A 20,327-nucleotide genomic window follows, 5' to 3' on the forward strand; every position below is an offset into this window, starting at 1 on the left:
GGGCACTGAGGAGTTCCTGGCTAGGCAGCACTCAAGGCCCACCCCCTGGCATCAGGCTGCACATTCAGCATCCACAGCCCTGGCCAGTAGGCCTTCTGGGCTCCCAGCAACGCCTGCATTTTGCACATTGGTTTGCATGACTGGTAATGTCCCTTCACAGTGCCACCCGCACCCCACCCCCACCTCAGGTCTAGAGATTTCCTGACTTGCTTTGCTTAACCCATGATTCTGCTGTCTAACCTCCATCCTTCCAGCTGCAAAGTCAGCTCCTCCTCTGTGCAGGGAGTGGGAGCACTACAGGAGCCAAAGCCCAATCATAGCTGCCTCCAGGGAGGTAGCTACGGGCATTTGCACTCCATTCTACCTCCAGAAAAGAGCTTCCCATTTTTATTAGGAAGGGTGCCTCTTTTCAGGAGCAAAGCCCCCATTCTCCCTTCATCCACTTCCTACAGTCTAATTGAATCCCTCCTCCTTCTTTGACCAACGAGAAGTCCCTCTGGTTGTCCAACTTCCACCTCTCCAGCTGCAACATCGTCATCCTCTAGCTCAGCGAACGCTCCCTCCCCGCTCCTCCTGCCCCCACCCCCCCACCCCCAAGCCCTCGGCTTCTCATCCGCTGAACGATGTCCTACTTCGCTCGTCCTTGCTTTCGCCGCTGCCGCCGGGAGCCAACGCAAAGAAGGCAGCGGGTCCCGTGACCGTCCCGAGCCCCCCGCGCTCCCGACCAGGGGGCGGGGGTGGCCCCGGGGAGGGCGGGGCAGGGGCGGGGGGAAGAAAGGGGGTTTTGTGCGGTGCCGGGAGGGCCGGCGCCCTCTTCCGAATGTCCTGCGGCCCCAGCCTCTTCTTGAGCTCGCACAGTCCCCGCCGCAGTCTCAGCTGCAGCTGCAGGACCCAGACGTAGACCCAGAGGAGACCCCCGGAGGAGGCTACAAACTTCTCAGTGCCGCGCCCCAACCCCAGCCCTGGGTAGGTGAGTGCCTCCACAGCCCCGCCGCCCGCCCTGGGGTCGGGGACAGAGAGAAGGGAGTGCCCGCCTGGTCTGCGCCCCCCGCCTGTCAGCCCTTGCCTCGAGGCTCTGGGGCACCCAACTCGTCGACTCCTGACACCGCAGCGGGGTAGGCTGCCGGACAGCCCCGAGCTCCCGCAGCTGCTGCTGCCATCTCTGATCTACATGCTTCCAGCTCTGCCAGTGGCAGCCGCCCTGCTGCTCGCAGTCTGATCAGCAACCCCTCGGGTCCTCGCGTCTTCCCTGCTGCGCGCTCCTGTCCCAGCGCGGCCCCCTAGATTTCCGACCTTGTCCCAGGCAGGGCGGTAGCGGTCAGGATCAGTCCCTGCCTCCGTTCCCCACGCTGCAGGCAGCTCCAGGAGCAGCGGCCAGCAACCCTTCTGGGGACACCTTACTGTAGTCCGGCAAGACAGCCGATCAGAGCCTCTCTAGGAGGTGGTCGGGGTGCCCATTTCGGCTGGAATCCCAACTGGGCTCCTTGCTCTGTGACCTTGGGGTAGTTAGTTGACTTCCCTGAACCTCAGGTTCCTCATTGGTGTAATGAGCAAAATATAAATAATCTTTTTCTCACAGTTGAGGCTATCCACAGGAAGCATTTAGGAGAACTGGCTCAGGTAGACATTAGTAATATTCCAGCTATTAGTTGGAATTCCGTTACCACTGTTGCATTCCTTCCTAGCACTGCCAGGAAGTCCAATTCCCAAGGGCCTGGGAATTCCCTCTCCCAGGTATTTCCATATCCTGTATTCCCCCACCTATTAGAATAGCTCTGCCTACATGGTTCTAATAGGACCAAGAGATTGGCATCAATTCTGAGGGGCACCATTATTATCTGCATTACTTAGATTGCAGATGATAACAGTAAGATCAGGGAACAGTGTTACCCATAGACCCACCCACAGTATTACCAATGCCTATGTTGTTGTGGCTAACTTTGCTATTTATGACAGCATCATCCACATTTCAGACTCTATACGAGAGGGATCTGCAACAGCTCGGCTGGTGACATTGCTAATAGTATTATTAGTTGTGCTTCCAATAAAAAGGACTATTTATATGATAATTGCAATTACTCCTACAGGCCCTAAGGCCCCGCTGATATCTTGTAGGCTCATGTTGCTCCTCATGAAGATGCTAAGAGGATAGCAGAGAGCTTCACTCCTGCTATAGCCAAAGCTCTGGCTTCTTTGGTGCCTCCCTGCTGACCCTGCTGAGTGCTGGAGCTCAGTTCCTATGGGACAGGCCTTGGCTGCCAGCTGATGGGTGTTCAGCATGGAGGTGGTGGATGTGCATGCCTACACACACACACACACACACACACACACACACACACAGAGAGAGAGAGAGAGAGAGAGAGAGAGAACCTGGTCTTAACTCTCTGGGTTGGGTCTACGAAGACTGTGAGTGAGATGGACATCCAGGATCAGACAGAAACGATGTGACAAGAGGAAAGTTTCCTGAACAGCTCAAGAAATTCAAAACAAGGGCAGAGATAAAGAGGCTGGAGCAGAAACAGAGAGGGGGATGTTGTGGCATCAAGGGAAGGGACAGCATGACTTCTGAGCTCTCAGGGTTAGAGACGGAGAGGTGTGGCCTGCTCTGGAGGAAGAGAAGATGAAATGGAGGTGAGTGGTGTGTGGGATAGAGAAGGCCACAGAATCCTGGACCCCTGGGTTCCGAGGCTGGTACCAGATGTGGGGAAGTCTGAGTTTCCTCAGGGCTCCTAGCTGCACCTGGGAGGCTGAGGACCGAGACTGGAGAGACAGAGCTCTCTGAGAACTGCACGGGGCTGCCCTCTTGGTGTCACTGGTCAGTGACTGCCATTTTTGGGGTCAAGGGTAGGTTGCCCTCCATGTTCCAGAGCAGTTAGGTCCTCATTGGCCTTAGACCCTCTTCTATCACTCTCCCACTGTCAGAACAGAGGTGAAAGAGTGGTACAGGGTGTTGGCCCCAAAGTGACTCCAACTATATGGGTTTCTGGGCCGCCTGTCAGAGAGATGGGAGCCAGGTCTGTGAGCAGCTCCAACTCCAGCTCCAGCCCAGAGAGAAGGGAGGGAGGGCGCCAGAAGGGGACCGGGCCCAGGCCTTGGCACAGCTCAGATGCATGGCAAACAGTCTTCCCAGCACCCGGTGGGCACTGGCTGCTCATGCCCAATGGTCCCCACTCCAGCCCCAGAACAGTCCTCTCAAGCACCCCCATGCCTGGAGCTGGTTTCAGCACCTCTAATCTGGCCCCATCAAGAACCTCCTCCCTCTCAAAGGTCAGAGGGAGGCCCTAAACATCTGATTGTGCCACCCCTCTCCCAACTCTGACCCTAGGAAATGATACCAAGACACAGTGGGGGAGATGGAGGTTATGATGGCAGGGAGGTGGGAGGATCTGGGGAAAGTAGGAAATTTCCCATCAGCTCAGGCTTAGGAAAGTACAGGGGCAGGTATGAAGGCAGAGGCTGAGAGGGCAGGGAAGATGGGGGATAAACAGTGGGCCTGGAATGGGAGTGCACAGCCAGTGGAATAAACCTGATTTCTAGGAGTCCTGCCTATAGTCTAACCTTCAATTCTCTTGCTGCATCATTGGCCTATTCCATGGCAGACCTGGATCTCCATGCTCTTCTAAGTTTAGCCCAACCCTTATAGATGATGTAGCTCTGAGCCTTCTCTCCTGGGAGCACATTGCCCTCGTGCCTGACTTTTCTTTGCTAGGGATCCAGGGTCAGCCCTATCCTTCTCTGAGCCTGAGTCTCCATTTCTCAATGTCATGCCACATCCTTTTTATGACAGTGTAAGCGCTTCGAGGAATATTCTGGCTTCTACAGCTTCTGATAGCCAGGGGTAGGAAGGGGTAGCCCCTCCCATTTATTCTCACCCCCCTTAGTCCGCCCTCCAGCCCAAGGCTTTCACAAAAGGTAGGGTGGGGGAAGGGAGGGGCTGGACAGAGGCCAGACTGGCAGAGACAGGGGCTTTGTCCCAACTGATTTCTGAGCCAAGAGTTCCGGTGGGAAAGCCCGTGCCAGGCAGAAAGGAGAGGCTGGGAAGACGAAAGGAGGAGGCAGCCAAGGAAGGGGGATGGAGAATGTTGGGGAGTAAAGAGAAGAGTTTCCTTACAAATAATGGTGGGGAGGAGGTAGAGGAGATGGTGAGCTCAAAAGAAGTTGTGCTTACTTGTGTTCAGTCTAGAAGGCCCTCCTGGAAAAGACCAGGTGAGTATGGTGTCCATGGAGGCAGGGACCGTCTAGAAGGCAGGAAAGGCTAGAGAGGCACTATGGGAGAAGGCTCTGGGTTCAAGGAAGGAGTCTGGCACTGGGAGGAGCAGATAGAATTCTGAGTATAATAGCACCCACCATTCATGCTATATACTGAGCTCCTACTGTGTGCCTGGTGCTATACATTTGTACAGGAGTTTCAAGATACAAAACACTCTCAAAGCACATGGTTCCATTACAACTCATGAGGTAGTAATGATGATGCTCTTTTATAAATAAGAAAATAAAGGCCCAGAGAAGGTAAGGAGCTGGCTTAGGTCACACAGTGAGTTGACTAGGACTCAGGTCTTGGTTCTGAGAAGGAATCCCTTGGTGGGAAGATGGGGATCAGAAACAGAGAGTCCCTGGTGATGTGAAGGTAGGGGACTTCTGGAGCCAGGATATGTGTGAACCCACATGGGTGTAGTAGGGAGCCGGGGGAAGTCCATCTTGAAGACTAACCCCATCTTTCTTTCTCATGTCCTTCTGTCAGCCTGCAGCATGGCCCAGCTACTCCTGCCCCTGCTGGCAGCCCTGGTCCTGGCCCAGGCTCCTGCAGCTTTAGCAGATGTTCTGGAAGGAGACAGCGCAGGTAAGCAACCCCACTTGGGGTCACCATCTCTGTCTTGTTCAGTCCTAACCAACTGCTTCCAGGCTTAGGGGCCCCAGAAAGAGAGAGAATTGGGAGGGTTGTGGGGAAGAGTCCAGGCTGGAACACTTGGAAATAAAGGCTGAGCTGTGAGCATCTGGTAGATTGGAGAAATCATGGGGCAGGACTAACGAGGGGCACTGGGTGCAAGGCTTTGGGTCCCTAAGGTGGAGGATAGGGGATCCTGGAGCTAGCAGGTGGGAAAGGGGTGGGACTGGGAGAAACCCTGAAGGAGGCCTTAAAGGGAGCAGACCGGGAAACTGGGCTGGAGGACTCAGGGGGCGAGGTTGGAGGACCCTGGGGTGTGGTCTAGGAATTTTGGAGAGGAAGTGGAACACTCTGAGAGCAGGGCAAGGAATCCGGGGGCAGAATTGACTGGGAGACTTTGGCGGATGGGTTTGGAGACCGTGATGGTACTGGAGGACCCAGAGGTAGGGCTGCAGGACCCTGGCCCCTGGTTCTAGAGGGGCCGGGGAATCCTGGGGCTGGAAGGAGGGATCCTGGATCGGGGCTTGCAGCCCACCGGGTGGGACTCTGAGGGTCTACAGCGTTAAGTTCTAGCCGGCTCCACCCGTTCACAGAGGACCGCGCCTTTCGCGTGCGCATCTCCGGTCACGCGCCACTGCAGGGTGTGCTTGGTGGCGCCCTCACCATCCCCTGCCACGTCCACTACCTGCGGCCGCCGCCGAGCCGCCGGGCCGTGCTGGGATCTCCGCGGGTCAAGTGGACTTTCCTGTCCGGGGGCCGGGAGGCAGAGGTGCTGGTGGCGCGGGGAGTTCGCGTCAAGGTGAATGAGGCCTACCGGTTCCGCGTGGCACTACCTGCGTACCCAGCGTCGCTCACCGATGTCTCCCTGGCGCTGAGCGAGCTGCGCCCCAACGACTCAGGCATCTATCGCTGCGAGGTCCAGCACGGTATCGATGACAGCAGCGACGCTGTGGAGGTCAAGGTGAAAGGTGAGAGGGCAGGGAGGTTCCCAGAGGGAGGGAGGGAGGGAAGGGAGGAGTCTTGCCCTTGGGGAGCCCACAGTGTGAGAGGGAAGCAAACGTAGCTGGAAGGCGCAGCCTGGGTTGGAAAAAGAGTGAGGAGACACAGGCCTCCTTTCTCTCTTCAGGTAGAGGAAATTCTCCCCACCATCTAACTTAAGTCCCTCATGCTGTAGAGTGAGCACAATTGACCTTTACCCCTGTGTACAGAGGAGTGACAAGGAGGGTGAGGGGAGGCCAGTGTGCTGGGTGCTCACCTGGCTCCGGGGTCCTCTCTGCCCCACAGGGGTCGTCTTTCTCTACCGAGAGGGCTCTGCCCGCTACGCTTTCTCCTTTGTTGGGGCCCAGGAAGCCTGTGCCCGCATTGGAGCCCACATCGCCACCCCGGAGCAGCTCTATGCCGCCTACCTTGGGGGCTATGAGCAATGTGATGCTGGCTGGCTGTCGGATCAGACCGTGAGGTGGGCAGGGGCTGTGGACTGGGGCTTCTATTTGCCCCTGAGGTGGCCATGGCCCCTCTTCTGCCGGGTGCTGCCTGAGGCGTCAGGCTGGGCACGCAGGGCTCTTTGCCTCTGGGGGATGAGGCTGGTCTGAGGAGGGGAGGTGAGGACCCTGAGCATGTGCATCCCTGTAGAGCTAGGAGGACAGCGAGCTGTCAGCAAGTGGCTGCACTGTGGTGGCAGTGGGGTTCAGTAGAGTCAATATGGGCTGGCTCCCTGGTGAAAGCATCTGTACTAAGTGATTCTGTCCTTCCTCCCCAGGTATCCCATCCAGACCCCACGAGAGGCCTGTTACGGAGACATGGATGGCTTCCCCGGGGTCCGGAACTATGGTGTGGTGGACCCGGATGACCTCTATGATGTCTACTGTTATGCTGAAGACCTAAATGGTGATTAGGAGTGAGAGGTTCCCAGGGGACAATCTCCTACCCCCCCATGCTGCCCATAGGTCCTCCCAGGGCCTCGGCAGGACTTTACTATCCCTCCTAAGTTTAAGGGTGCAAGCAGGAGTAAGGAGAAAATTGGTGTCCTTCTCTCCAAACACTGTCACAGAGGCAAGCTCATGATCAAAGTCTCAGCCAGGTGGCAGGATACCGAGTTTAACTCATCTACCACCTGCTGGGTGGACTCTGTGCATGGCTTTGCAGAATGAGAAGTTTGGGCTCCATCTCTTTGAGCTCTAATGTCCATCTTGAGGTTCTATTCTGATTTTGATCCTAGAGTAGTTGACTCCCTGACACAGATGAGGGAACTGGAGAAGCTTGCCCAGGGTTCCCATGGGAGACCAGAGTGGAAGGAGCTACCAGCTGCCTGGTAACCCAGTCTTCTCTTCTCCACCTAGGAGAACTGTTCCTGGGTGATCCTCCAGAAAAGCTGACATTGGAGGAAGCACGGGCGTACTGCCAGGAGCGGGGTGCAGAGATTGCCACCACGGGCCAGCTGTATGCCGCCTGGGACGGTGGCCTGGACCGCTGCAGCCCAGGGTGGCTGGCTGATGGCAGTGTGCGCTACCCCATTGTCACACCCAGCCAGCGCTGTGGTGGGGGCTTGCCTGGTGTCAAGACTCTCTTCCTCTTCCCCAACCAGACTGGCTTCCCCAATAAGCACAGCCGCTTCAACGTCTACTGCTTCCGAGGTGAGCCCACCTCCCTGCAGAAGCTGAGACCAATCTCAGAAAGGCAAAGTTGAGCCCTAAAAATCCTACCCTAGTCTGATCAGTTTAGCTCAGGGCTTTGCCATTTGCCTGAAGGGGTCGTGGGTGAAATCCAGCTTGTCATCTAGGGTTCTAAATCTGGGCTTGCCCTCTGGTGTGGTGTCTGTCAGCTGTTTGGCCCAAGGAGTGCTCACCTTTTGGCCTCTCCTTATCTGCCTTCCCACCAGTAGTCCATGCGTTGTTTGCTCCAGCTGGGCTGCTGAATAAGCTCCCATTTCCTGCCAGCTTATTGGCAGAGCAGAGTTGACCAACATTCTGTGAATTCAATGAGTAATCTGCTCAGGTTCTTCCGGTCAACAACCAAATGCCCTCAGGAGCCCTCTGGAGGATTTCCAGAAACTACAGCTTAAGAAAGTGTCAGATCTTTAGGCCGGGCGCGGTGGCTCAAGCCTGTAATCCCAGCACTTTGGGAGGCCGAGACGGGCGGATCACGAGGTCAGGAGTTCGAGACCATCCTGGTTAACATGGTGAAACCCCGTCTCTACTAAAAAATACAAAAAACTAGCCGGGCGAGGTGGCGGGCGCCTGTAGTCCCAGCTACTCGGGAGGCTGAGGCAGGAGAATGGCGGTGTGAACCCGGGAGGCGGAGCTTGCAGTGAGCTGAGATCCGGCCACTGCACTCCAGCCTGGGCGACAGAGCGAGACTCTGTCTCAAAAAAAAAAAAAAAAAAAGAAAGTGTCAGATCTTTAACTACCAAATACTGGTGGATGGACTCAATTCCCCCTAAAGGGAGCAGGACCTTAAGCACAGTTGGGAATAGAGATAGCTTTCTGCCCACGTCTTATGGTTTGTTTTCGGGTTTTTTTGAGACAGGGTCTCACTCTGTTCCCCAGGCTGGAGTGCAGTGGTGCGATCATGGTTCACTGTAGCCTCAACCTCCCTGGGCTCAAGGGATCCTTCCATGTCAACCTCCGGAGTAGGGGGAACCACAGATTTATGCCACCATGTCTAGCAAATTTTTGTAGAGATGGAGTTTCGCCACATGCCCAGGCTGGTCTTGAACTCCTGGGCTCAAGCAATCTGCCTACCTTGGACTCCTGAAGTGCTGGGATTTATAGGTGTGAGCCACTGCACCCAAACCTGCCCATATCTTATGTTGGGAGCTGAGGGGGAGGCAGTTTCTGGGACCCTCAGAGGCAAAAGGCCAAGGCCAAGGGTAACTGACAATAAGACAGGCATTGCCATGGGGTGTCTAGGTCCTTCCCCAGTTGTAAGCCTGAAATGCTGTCACAAGAGCTGGAAGCAGAAATGGAAGGAACAGACACAGCCTTCACCCTAAGGGAGCACTTGGTCTGAAGGATGAAGACACAGCTTTTGCCATGGGAACCCCCAGTCAAAGGGAAGACAAGATGCTTCACTCCCGGGATGAGGAGAGACTGAGAGAAAAGCATTACTACCATTGGGACAGATCTGTGGACATATCTGGCTGGGGGCTGGGGAGGGGTGGGCAAGTAAAAGTCCATAGGAAGACAGGTCCATCTGAAAAGATCTCCTGGAACAAGGGTAATAGTAGTAGTAGTAGTAGTAGTAATAGTAATAGCTAAAACTTCTGTGTACTGGCTATGATTGTGTGCCAAGCCAAGCACTGTTTTGGAAAGAAATGGCCTGGATCATGAGGAGGGTCAGGGGAGCGGGAATATGACTACAGTTGGGACACAATTGGTGGATGACAGAGGCAGCAAGGACACAAGGTCTGGTGAGGAGTAAGGCTCACTGGAGCAGGTGATAAGGGCAGGGACTCATTGTCCTGTCTTGCCTGGCTGAGCACAGACAGCCTTCAGGGCTTTTCTTAGCCCAATTCCACCTTCACTTCATTGGTGTTCTGCTCTTGGCTCCCTTCCCCAGAGGACAAGTAAACCATTCTAAACTTCTGGTTATTTGAAGGGAGTAGGTCCCAGAAGGAGGTGGCCCTTTCCCTAGCCTACTTGCCCCACCACTGAGATCTTCAGGTAGTGCCTGAAGTTATTCCTGCATTCTGCCCTCCAGCTATCCTGACGAAATGACAAGCCTCTCCCCTCCTATTTCAAGAATTTTGGAGGCTGGGTGCAGTGGCTCAAGCCTGTAATCCCAGCACTTTGGGAGGCCAAGGTGGGTGGACCACTTGAGTCCAGGAGTTCAAGATCAGCCTGGCCAACATGGTGAAACCCTGTCTCTACTAAAAATACAAAAATTAGCCAGTAGTGGTGGCGCATGCTTGTAGTTCCAGCTACTTGGGAGGCTGAGACAGGAGAGTCACTTGAATCCAGAAGGCAGAGGTTGCAGTGAGCCGGGATTGTGCCACTGCACTCCAGCCTGGGTGACAGAACGAGACTCTGTCTAAAAAATAAAAGAATTTGGGGATGGCTGGGACCCCTCACACCTTGCCCCAAGCCCAAGATCCCAAAGTACTAAAGCTGTTTCATCCATCTTGCTGGCTCCAGCCCCTCCCCCTAGGGAATATCTCTCACTTGAGCCTTTCCTGACCACTCCAAAGTAGTACTTTCCATCATTCTGTCTTCTGACTCTGCTCAAGTGTTCTTTATCTTGTAACATTATAATATATGTTTGTTTGTCGTCTGTTCTAGAATATAATTTCCCTTGAGGGTAGGAGGTTTGCTGTTTCGTTCTACACTGTATCCTCAGTGCCCAGGAGAATGCCTGGCATGACACACAGTAGGCACTTGATGAATGCTTGAGAAATGAGTGATGAAGTTCTGGGATGCTCCCTGCGCCCCAGTAGGTGCTCCACTGGGAAGATGTGAGAGAATTGAGAGAATTCCCTGGTGCAGGTTGTGACCTGGGAGGGCAGAGCTACCTATTCAGCCTCGCATCAATACTTTCCTCCTGCCACAGACTCAGCCCAGCCTTCTGCCATTCCTGAGGCCTCCAACCCAGCTTCCGACCCAGCCTCTGATGGACTAGAGGCCATCGTCACAGTGACAGAGACCCTGGAGGAACTGCAGCTGCCTCAGGAAGCCATGGAGAGTGAATCCCGTGGGGCCATCTACTCCATCCCCATCATGGAAGACGGAGGAGGTGGAAGCTCCACTCCAGAAGACCCAGCAGAGGCCCCTAGGACAGTCCCAGGTAACTCAAATCCCTTATCCTAAGGACGTCTTGATTGAAAGAAGTTGGGGGCAGAAGAGGCAAGCCTAGGTTGGTGCTCGCGTCATGCATGGCATGACTCTGCCCTGTCCTTGCTCAGCAGCTCAGGGGTGCAGGGCACCTTTCCTGTCCCTCTCCCAACCTTTGTTTTTCCAGTAAATTCCACCCCCAACTCTATGGAGTTAGAGATGCTTGCACCAAGGAGCCGCGCCCTGGAAAGGCGGGGCCTCCCTCCTTTGGTCCCTCTTCCACCTCACACACCCAAAACAGACTAGAGTTTTGACAGAGTAGGAGGGAGATGCAATGACCATGTTCTCCGGGGCTAATGATGGCTCACAGAGCCTTCTCAAGTGTTGCCTCAACAATGTAGCTGGGGTCAAGTTCTTCCAGTGTGGAGCAAGGATCACCCGTCCTCAGGGCGGGCTCTTCCCTATTCCCCAGGGCTCACCCTCCCCAGCCCCACTTTTCTCCCCTTCCCTTTTTTCTTTCGGTCCTCGGGCGGGCGCTGTCCCTGGTGCTGAACCGTTTGTGCTTTGCTTAGAATTTGAAACTCAATCCATGGTACCGCCCACGGTGTTCTCAGAAGAGGAAGGCAAGGCATTGGAGGAAGAAGAGAAATATGAAGATGAAGAAGAGAAAGAGGAAGAAGAAGAGGAGGAAGAGGTGGAGGATGAGGCTCTGTGGGCATGGCCCAGCGAGTTCAGCAGCCCGGGCCCTGAGGTCTCTCTCCCCACTGAGCCAGCAGCCCAGGAGTCACTCTCTCAGGCGCCAGCAAGGGCAGTCCTGCAGCCTGGTGTATCACCACTTCCTGATGGAGAGTCAGAAACTCCCAGGCCTCCAAGGGTCCATGGACCACCTACTGAGACTCTGCCCTCTCCCAGGGAGAGGAACCTAGCATCCCCATCACCTTCCACTCTGGCTGGGGCAAGAGAGGCGGGGGAGGAAACCGGTGGTCCTGAGCTATCTGGGGTCCCTCGAGGAGAGAGCGAGGAGACAGGAAGCTCTGAGGGTGCCCCTTCCCTGCTTCCAGCCACACGGGCCCCTGAGGGTACCAGGGAGCTGGAGGCCCCCTCTGAAGATAATTCTGGAAGAACTGCCCCGGCAGGGACCTCAGTGCAGGCCCAGCCAGTGCTGCCCACTGACAGCGCCAGCCGAGGTGGAGTGGCCGTGGTCCCCGCATCAGGTAATTCTGCCCAAGGCTCAACTGCCCTCTCTACCCTACTCCTTTTCCTCCCCCTGCAACTCTGGGTCACCTGACCTGTAGTCCTTTAACCCACCATCATCCCAAACTCTCCTGTCCTTTGCCTTCATTCCCTTACCCACCTTTACCTATGGGTCTCCAATCTCGGATACCCACCCTGTGACTTCCATCCCAGCTCTCCGAGTCTTCACCCTGTGACCCCAGTCCTGCCACTGACCATCTGTGACCCTTCCTTGCCATTGGGCCCTCCACCTGTGGCTCACATCTCACCAGTCCCACAGAGCATCCTCAGGCCTCTCCAGGGGTCCTCATCACCTATTGCAGTCTTCAGGGCTCAGCCTATTTTCCACTACTCCCTTCCTCCTCCTGTGTGCCGTCCCCTTTAGCTGCCTCCCATTGATCTCAGGGAAGCCTGGGAGTCCCTTCCCCATCCCCCAACCTCTGGAGTCCAGGAGAACCCGTACCCCCACAGAGCCTTAAGCAACTACTTCTGTGAAGTATTTTTTGACTGTTTCATGGAAAACAAGCCTTGGAAATAAATCTCTATTAAACCGCTTTGTAACCAAGCTCTGGTACCCTCTGTCTCCATCTCCTGCTGTCCACCCCTCTCATTCCATGGGTCTGTGTCATGAGGAGCACTTGGATGCTTCTTCTCTGGCTCCATGTCTCTCCCTCTGTGTGTGTGTGTCTTGGCCTCTCTTCCTTTTTCATTTTCAGCTTCTCCCCTTGTCTGTCCTGGCAGTCTAACAGCCCTCATTGTTCCCCCAGCCTCTCCTTCTCAGGCCTGTCTACACTTTCCTTCCTGGCTGCTGAAATTCCAAAATGTGACTGTACACATTACCCCTGGAGAAGTCATCATCCATAGTCTGAGGCAGTGCTGGGAGTTGCAGTCCCTCACTCCTGATGAGGAGAAACCCCTGCAGCCCGGGGTGCATGGGTTGTGCATTTATATTCACTTCCAGTCCATCTTGGTGGTGCCAAGAGTCATAGTAACTGAGGGAACTGAGGGTCTCTCAGCATAGAGGCAGTTCCCTGGCATTCAGGTGCCTTCACCCCCATCCCCTAGCCCTGCATCTCAGCAGGGGGTGGTGTCTAATGCTCATCCCACTACCTACAGCTTTCCTCTTCTCCACTAACTCCTGCACTAATGACCATTCCCTACTCTCCAGAAGGAATGGCTTCACCCTCCCCAAACCCAAAGGGTCTCAAAGTACCTAATGCTGGAGAAGACACAGATTGAAGAGCAAGTGATGGAGAGTGCGAAGGAAGGAGTCAGGTTCTGGGGTCTGAGAGAAGCCCTCCCTACTCAGGAAGGCTAAGATTCCCAGTGGAAGTCCCTGGGGAAGGCTGGGATTCCCTCAACCCTAGGACCCCTGTCTTAGATGGATCACATCCTGTGTCCCACCCAGGCTTACCCATGTCAACTGTTAGGTCCCTGCACAATTGGCCTTGGAGTTCAGCCCTGTGGGGAATAGGGAGGGGGTTTGGCGGGAAAAGGAGCACAACTGGAGGTATCTACAGTATCTTAGTTCCCCCACCTGGAGGGTAAGTGGGAGGTCTCCTTGACTGCTGTTTCAATGGAAAGGAAGGGAAAACTTTCTGGTTGTGCAGAGTACTTGTCCCCAAAAAGGGAGAGGGAAGATGACAAGAAGAAGCATTCTTCACTTGACTCTGCCTGTGCTGGGTTCAGGTTCTGTAGCCCACAGCCAAGGGGAGGGACCCATGGCCTGGGTGGGGGACCAAAGACCAAGTTTGAGAGCCTCTGTCCCCCAGGGTTGGAGGGTTGAATGGGAAGGAGCAGAAAGGACAATAGGAGGGACAGGAAAGTGTGAGGAATGGGAGGAAGTTCAGGATTCTACCCGCTGTGGGGCCTGGTGCTTAATGGGTTAAATGAAATACCTCTTCCTCTGGGGTTGGGAGGTGGGCAGCACTACCAGCTGGGAAGAAACTATTGGCAGGAGGGAAGATGACAGGAGGAGTGGTGCTGGAAAAGCTGATTCATTTCACCCAAAACAGATAGGTCATCCCAGCAAAATTCTTTGAATCGACTCCAGCTTCTCCTCTCTCCACCCCTACTGATTCTCACCAGGCAGTGGGATCTGTGGCCAGGCCAGCGTGAAGCATTGTGGGCCTTGGCCATGGCTTCTAGAGGTGGATGGTAAAGTCTGAAGGGTTCTGCCCTGGAGTGGTTTTGCCTCCCATGGCTGAGGGCCTTGACCTTACCATCGCTGAGGGCCGTGACCTACACAGTTGTTCTGTGGAGCCATCTTCCCCTGGGTCATCTGAACCAGAAAGAATTGGAAACTGACAGCTCCTATAGCACCCAAGCACATCTTAAGCACAGCCACATCCTACCCCAGGATCCATAGAAAAAAAGTCCAGTAAAGCAGATGGCTTAGCCAGATGGAGCTAGAGCCAGGCAACAGATTGCAGACCTTCAGGGTAGTGTGTTAGTCTAAGAGGACTGCCTGGAGGAGAGGGAGCCAGAAGGAAGGAGTGAGATGGATTCTAGGTTGGAGAACCTGCAGAAGGCCCAAAGTGGAGTTGGGAGAGGGAGACTGGTAAGTGGAAGAGTCTGTGGATATAAGAAGGGGAGGTGAGAGGTTGGGTGATGTTGAGAGAAAGCTGCATGTATGAGGCCAGTCAGCACTGCAGGACAATGGGAGCTGCTGCAACTTAGTTCCTAAGCTGAGGGAGAAAGGGCAGGGCCTAGAGTGAGGAAAGTGGGCTGGATCTCCACTAACAACTTCTGGGGCTGGCTGAGTGCCCAGTGGACAGCAGGAAGAATGGTTAGTATTCACCTGGACCACACCAATATCAGGTCTCAGGAGCAGTCAAGGGAGACCACCCTCCACTGTTGCTATGGTAATCCTTCTGTTCCCTCCTTCACTTCCATTCATTCCACCTGGACTATACAGAACTGTGCTGGGACCTGGCACAAAGACAAGGGGGTGTGGGGCTAAACTCCAAGCCTAGAGAAGGAAAATGACCTGCCCAATATCACACAGAAGCCCGATAAGAGTTTAGAGCTATAACTTTCTGTGCCCAGTATCTTTCTCCATCATGGGGCTGGGTTCTGAGGGCCCTCCTGGCCACTTCTCCCCAGTCCCTTTTGGGCTGGGCTCACACTGGTGGCCATAACAATGGCTTGCACAAGGCCGAGCCAGTGCTGAAGTGGGGAGCAGGAAGAGGAAAGAAACCCAGAACTCAGGGCTGGGTTGTGACCAGAGACAGTCTCTAGGGAGCACTTTTAGGGTGCTGTTATAGCTTTCAGGACAGAGAGACCAGGGCTGGGGGACCCTCTGCACCCTCTCCTGGAGCGCTCAGGCTGCAGAGTCGGGCTGTCTCGCTCCCCCGGCCTCACTTCTTTCCCCCTCTCAGGTGACTGTGTCCCCAGCCCCTGCCACAATGGTGGGACATGCTTGGAAGAGGAGGAAGGGATCCGCTGCCTATGTCTGCCTGGCTATGGGGGGGACCTGTGCGATGTTGGTGAGTGTTGAGGGACGGGGCACAGGTTTGAAGCCTGGACTCTGCCACAACGTGCTGCTTCTGGAAGGGGGAGGGAGGACATTGGTTTTGACCTTGTCATTAATGAGTCCCTGTTTTAGGCAAGTTGCATAGCTTCTTTGAGTCCTACCCTCAATTTTCTTATCTAAGTGAAACCAAAATGCCTCTCATAGGGGGTCCATTTGAGACCAGTGCAAAGCATACTCCTGGCATTTAATCGGTGGTCAATACATGACAGGCTCCATTCTCCTGGAGAGGAGAGCACTGCTCGTTACGATGGAGACTCAGCCCAGAACTCCATCCCTCACCCTGGTCCCTGTCTCTCATAAAAGACACCAGCGCCCCTGCCCAAGAGCCCCTCTAGGCTCACGCTAGCCCCCTCATTCTCTACTAGCTCTTTGACACCAACCCCCTTCCCCCCTTAGTCCCGCCCCTCTCAGCCTGCGGTAGTGGAAGGAGACCAGCCCCTTCCAGGCGACCTGGTCCTCTGGGTTTTGGTGCCCTAAGATTCCCATCCTTCTGTGCTGCAGGCCTTAGCTTCTGCAACCCGGGCTGGGACGCCTTCCAGGGCGCCTGCTACAAACACTTTTCCACACGAAGGAGCTGGGAGGAGGCAGAGACCCAGTGCCGGATGTACGGCGCTCATCTGGCCAGCATCAGCACGCCCGAGGAACAGGACTTCATCAACAGTGGGCTGGGGACAGGGTGGGAGGGACCCACGCCCGCCATGCGTTCTCTCTCTCACTCGCCTAACCGCCTTTCTCATTAACCCATGCACTCATTCCTTGGTTTTCTCAAGCGTGCATTCCCTCACTCACTCGTTCACTCGCCTTCTCGTTCTCTCTCCCTCCTTCCCTAACCTACGCTTAGGCAGTGGCCTTCGGGAACGGAAAGTGGAGGTTCGCGCAGTAGAGTGCGCCTGTGTGGGCCGGGCCGCCGCGCAAGGGGCCGCCTCCAGTCCCTCCAACCTCTCAGCTCTCCGACCTCCGTCGGCCTCCCCCAACTCCAACTCCAATCTTGTTAAAAATTTTTACTCTTTTTCCAAAACTCCCCTTTTCTAGCCTGGATTCATATCTTCCTTATTTTCCCACCCCTATTCCCCTGCTTTCCATCTGGCCCTTGAGCAGAGACTGGAGGGAGGTAGAAGAACCCGGGAAGGGCGGGTGCTGGATCGCGGGTAAGGGTTTCCCAGGCAGTCACCGCAGACCGCCCGGGAGCGGGGAACGGTCGCCATCTGCTGGCGATGGCGCTCACTGCATCCCTTCGTCTCCCTAGACCGGTACCGGGAGTACCAGTGGATTGGGCTCAACGATAGGACCATTGAAGGCGACTTCTTGTGGTCGGATGGCGTCCCCCTGGTGAGAGGCCCCAGTCGACTCCCCCCACCCCCGCCGTCTAGCTCACTTCCTCTAAGCACTTCTGTTCCCTACCACCCCCACCCCTCCTGACCCTGCCCCCTTCTTTTTCCGGCCTCCTTCCCTTTCTCGTGCCCTTTGCCTCTTCTCCCTGGGCTCTCCTCCCTTCCTTGTGTCCTCTCTCTTCCCTTCTGGCTCCCATTCTCTCTCCCCTAAAGTCCTTGCCCTCTCCTTTCCCCTTCCCCGGGAGGTTCCCTACTCCCTAGCCCTAGCCTTCCCTCTCTTGGGGCCCCGCACACCCGTCCTCCCCCCCAGATCCTCTAGGCCCTCTCCCGGTACTCCTGGTGTAGGAGCTCCTCACCACCTCCTCCGTCCCCCTAGCTCTATGAGAACTGGAACCCTGGGCAGCCTGACAGCTACTTCCTGTCTGGAGAGAACTGCGTGGTCATGGTGTGGCATGATCAGGGACAATGGAGTGATGTGCCCTGCAACTACCACCTGTCCTACACCTGCAAGATGGGGCTGGGTGAGGGCAGGCAAAGGAGGGTCCCAGCAAGGAAGTGGAGGGGTGGGTTAGGGGATCAGGGCAACTGATGTTTGTAGACAGAAAGTGCAAGGCTACATAGAGGAGTCACAACGTGTTCCAGACCATGGGAGAGCTAACAAGTTATATGGGTCCACTCTGAATCCCTAATTTTTTTTGTCATGTTGTGGCCCATTTTTCTCTTCCCCATGGAGATTCTGGGAACTGTCACCCACAGAGCCAGGCTCCCAGTTCCTAACTGTCTTCCTTTGCAGTGTCCTGTGGGCCACCACCGGAGCTGCCCCTGGCTCAAGTGTTTGGCCGCCCACGGCTGCGCTATGAGGTGGACACAGTGCTTCGCTACCGGTGCCGGGAAGGACTGACCCAGCGCAATCTGCCGCTGATCCGATGCCAAGAGAACGGCCGTTGGGAGACCCCCCAGATCTCCTGTGTGCCCAGAAGACCTGTGAGTGACAGGAGGAGGCAGGTAGGAGTGGGAGACAGTAGCCAACGGTAGCCCTGGGCTCCACTCTCAGTCCTGCCTGTCACTGGCCATGTGACCTTGGAGCAGTCACTGCCCCTCTCTGAGGCAAAGGGGGAAAGGTGGGCTGGAGGCTCTCGGGTTCCTTCAGTGCTGATGTCTGATAACATGCAGCCACATTCCGGGCTCTCATGGGCTGAGCAAGAACATCAGAGGGCAGGCTCTGAGGAGAGGAGCAGCCAGGGTGGAGGGTGAGTGTTTGTCTTCCCCAGGCCCGAGCTCTGCACCCAGAGAAGGACCCAGAAGGACGTCAGGGGAGGCTGCTGGGACGCTGGAAGGCGCTATTGATCCCCTCTTCCAGCCCCACGCCAGGTCCTTAGGGGGCAAGGCCTTGAACACTGCCGGCCACAGCACTGCCCTGTCACCCAAATTCTCCCTCATACCCTGTGCTCCTGCCACCACAGGATGTCACAACATGACGAGGGGTGGTGCTAGAGTCCAGGTGATAGTTCCTGAAGGGGCTTCTGGGAAATACCTGGGAGGCTCCAGCCCAGCCCAGGCCCTCTCCCCCTACCCTGGGCACCAGATTTTCCATCAGGGCTGGGGTAAATCCCTAAGTGCCTCAACTGCCCTCTGCCTGGCAGCCATCCTCTCCCCTCCATTTCTCTGAGGAGCACTGTGCCCACTCATTCTGGATTTTCCAAGGGAATGGGCTTGCAGGATGAACTGTCTGTAAACCAACAGGAAATAAAACTGTGTATGAGCCCAAGCAAGTTGGACACTTCTGTGTGTATGTCTGTGACAGACAGAGAGAGGTTAGGTTGGGCAGGGCCTCGTAGGATACATAGAGCTTTGGGATTTATTCGCTTCCAAAGGTCAGAGATGTCCCAAAGATGTCAGCAAGTAGAACAGTGCCAGAATAGCTGCCAGGAAGTACTTATGGAATGAAGGAACGCACAGGTGCTGGGGGACAGCTGGAGTGATGCAGCATGTGTGCAAAGAGATGGAGTGCCTGAGTGCCTAAGAGTCAAGTGGACGTCAATGAGCTCTGTCCTGGGAGGGAGAAGGGCTGGGGTCCCAGAGAGGAAGGCAGAGGTTGGTGCCTTGGTATCCCAGTTCTGAGCTTCCGGAAGGGCCTTCCCTCATGGGAGTATGAGAGTGAGGGTGATGGGAGAGCTCCGTTGGCACTGCAGCACGTCTGGGGGTTAGGCCGCAGGAAGGTTTACGTCCAGCAGAGAAGGCAGAGATGCAAGAAATAGTGAAACAAGCTAAAGGCCAAGGGGAGGTTCCCAGCCCTGCGGCGGACTGGGCTCCGGGGAACGACCTGGGGGCCGGCACAGGCAGCGGCCAGCAGAGGGCGCCGCGGACCCAGCGCGGCGCTCTGAGAGTGCCGTGTAAGCGTGCGCCGAAGGAGACGGGCAGAGGGGTGCGAGGAGCCCCGGGATCCCGCCAGGGGGCGCCGCGGGCTTGCGTCCTGAGGAGGCGGGAGGGGAAGAGGGGTGGTTGGCTATGTAGGGGGTTGGACTTCCGGCCAGGCTTAGCTGGCCCTGGGGGCTGTGAGTCAGCGGAGGTTGAGAGGATGAGGTCACTCTGAGAACTGCAGAGAGTGACCCAGCGCCCGCGTGTGTGTGTGTGTGTGTGTGTGTGTGTGTGTGCGCGCGCGCGCACCCTTCTCCCAGTGCACAGAATTGTTGGTGAAGTGCGTATCAGGATGCAGTCTGTCCTCATGATGAGAGGACATTCCTGCAGATCCTCAGTTAGGCACACACAGTCACACATAGGCACACACGTGCACACTGTCGTATGTACACACTCCTGCATGTGCCCACTTAGTTACAGCACATCACCCACAAGGGCAATACTTATTCCTTCTCTGAAGCCAGTAAAATCCAGAGACAGGGAGACAGATCCAGAGGAACAAAGACTGATAGTAATACCGGGAGACCCAGAGATAGTGGGCAAGACAGGCAGACACAGGTTCAATACAGCTCTGTGTTGGTGGGAGCTGGGGCTCTCCCAGGCCATCCCTGCCTAGCTCCTGGCCCTTCCCCACCCTATTTCTAAACTTGAAACCAGCTGGTCTCTGATATACCAGTGTGACCTCCCACACCCACCTACCACCACGTTCCTTCCTCACCTCAGGCCTCACCTGCCCCACCTTCTGCCCCCCACACAACTCAGCCGTGCGTCGCTAGGGAGCAGAGACTTCTGTTTCTTAAGGAGCTATAGGGAAGAGGATGATTCTGGGGCCAGAGTAGATCCTCACTTTATCCTGTGTTACCCTGTGATTGTACAGTCAATGCATTTTTAGGGCTCTCAGGGGATTTAGGTGGAACTGAGTGGATGAAGATCAAGGTGGGCCTTTGAAAGTAGGGCCTTAAGAGGAGAAGGCTGGGGAGGGGCAGTGTCTGTCCTTGGGCTCTTAAGGGAGGTCCCCTGAGGTGGAGTTTGATAGTATATTGGATTCCCCAGAGAGCCCATGGTGGTGAGCTGGAAGGGGCTTTGGTTTCCCATCAAGGCATTCTCACCGACTCTCCCCAAGAGCGGCAGGAGGGCTCCATCATCTTCTCTGATGTATT

At 55.6% G+C, this 20,327-nt stretch overlaps 1 protein-coding gene across 7 annotated transcripts; it reads left to right on the top strand.

The window, feature by feature from the left end:
• Positions 1-332: 332 nt before the first annotated feature.
• On the top strand, positions 333-18,521 carry BCAN (brevican). 7 transcript variants are annotated; one of them, XM_003892834.5, is made up of 14 exons: positions 333-970; positions 4,742-4,840; positions 5,479-5,853; positions 6,170-6,344; positions 6,645-6,772; positions 7,225-7,518; positions 10,430-10,663; positions 11,223-11,864; positions 15,264-15,371; positions 15,920-16,078; positions 16,665-16,747; positions 17,126-17,270; positions 17,543-17,733; positions 18,021-18,521. In XM_003892834.5, the coding sequence occupies exons 2-14, from the start codon at positions 4,750-4,752 to the stop codon at positions 18,126-18,128; spliced, it is 2,733 nt and encodes a 910-aa protein (XP_003892883.2). In that variant the 5' UTR covers positions 333-970; positions 4,742-4,749; the 3' UTR covers positions 18,129-18,521. The 7 variants fall into 7 exon arrangements, 5 of the variants coding, with proteins under 5 accessions (XP_003892883.2, XP_009181918.2, XP_017803520.2 ...); XM_009183654.4 differs by having other exon boundaries at positions 335-966; positions 17,543-17,754; XM_017948031.3 differs by having other exon boundaries at positions 336-970; positions 17,543-17,754.
• Positions 18,522-20,327: the final 1,806 nt, after the last annotated feature.

Source organism: Papio anubis, chromosome 1 (assembly GCF_008728515.1).
Source record: "Papio anubis isolate 15944 chromosome 1, Panubis1.0, whole genome shotgun sequence".
Lineage (NCBI taxonomy): Eukaryota > Metazoa > Chordata > Mammalia > Primates > Cercopithecidae > Papio > Papio anubis.

What these genes read in the sequence shown, in the direction of transcription:
- BCAN (XM_009183648.4), top strand. Translation starts at nt 4,080, where the DNA reads ATGTTGGGGAGTAAAGAGAAGAGTTTCCTTACAAATAATGGTGGGGAG. An exon ending in TGTGGAGGTCAAGGTGAAAG is followed by an intron (nt 5,854 to 6,169) that starts GTGAGAGGGCAG and finishes TCTGCCCCACAG; the next exon opens with GGGTCGTCTTTCTCTACCGA. An exon ending in GGTCGGATGGCGTCCCCCTG is followed by an intron (nt 16,748 to 17,125) that starts GTGAGAGGCCCC and finishes CCGTCCCCCTAG; the next exon opens with CTCTATGAGAACTGGAACCC.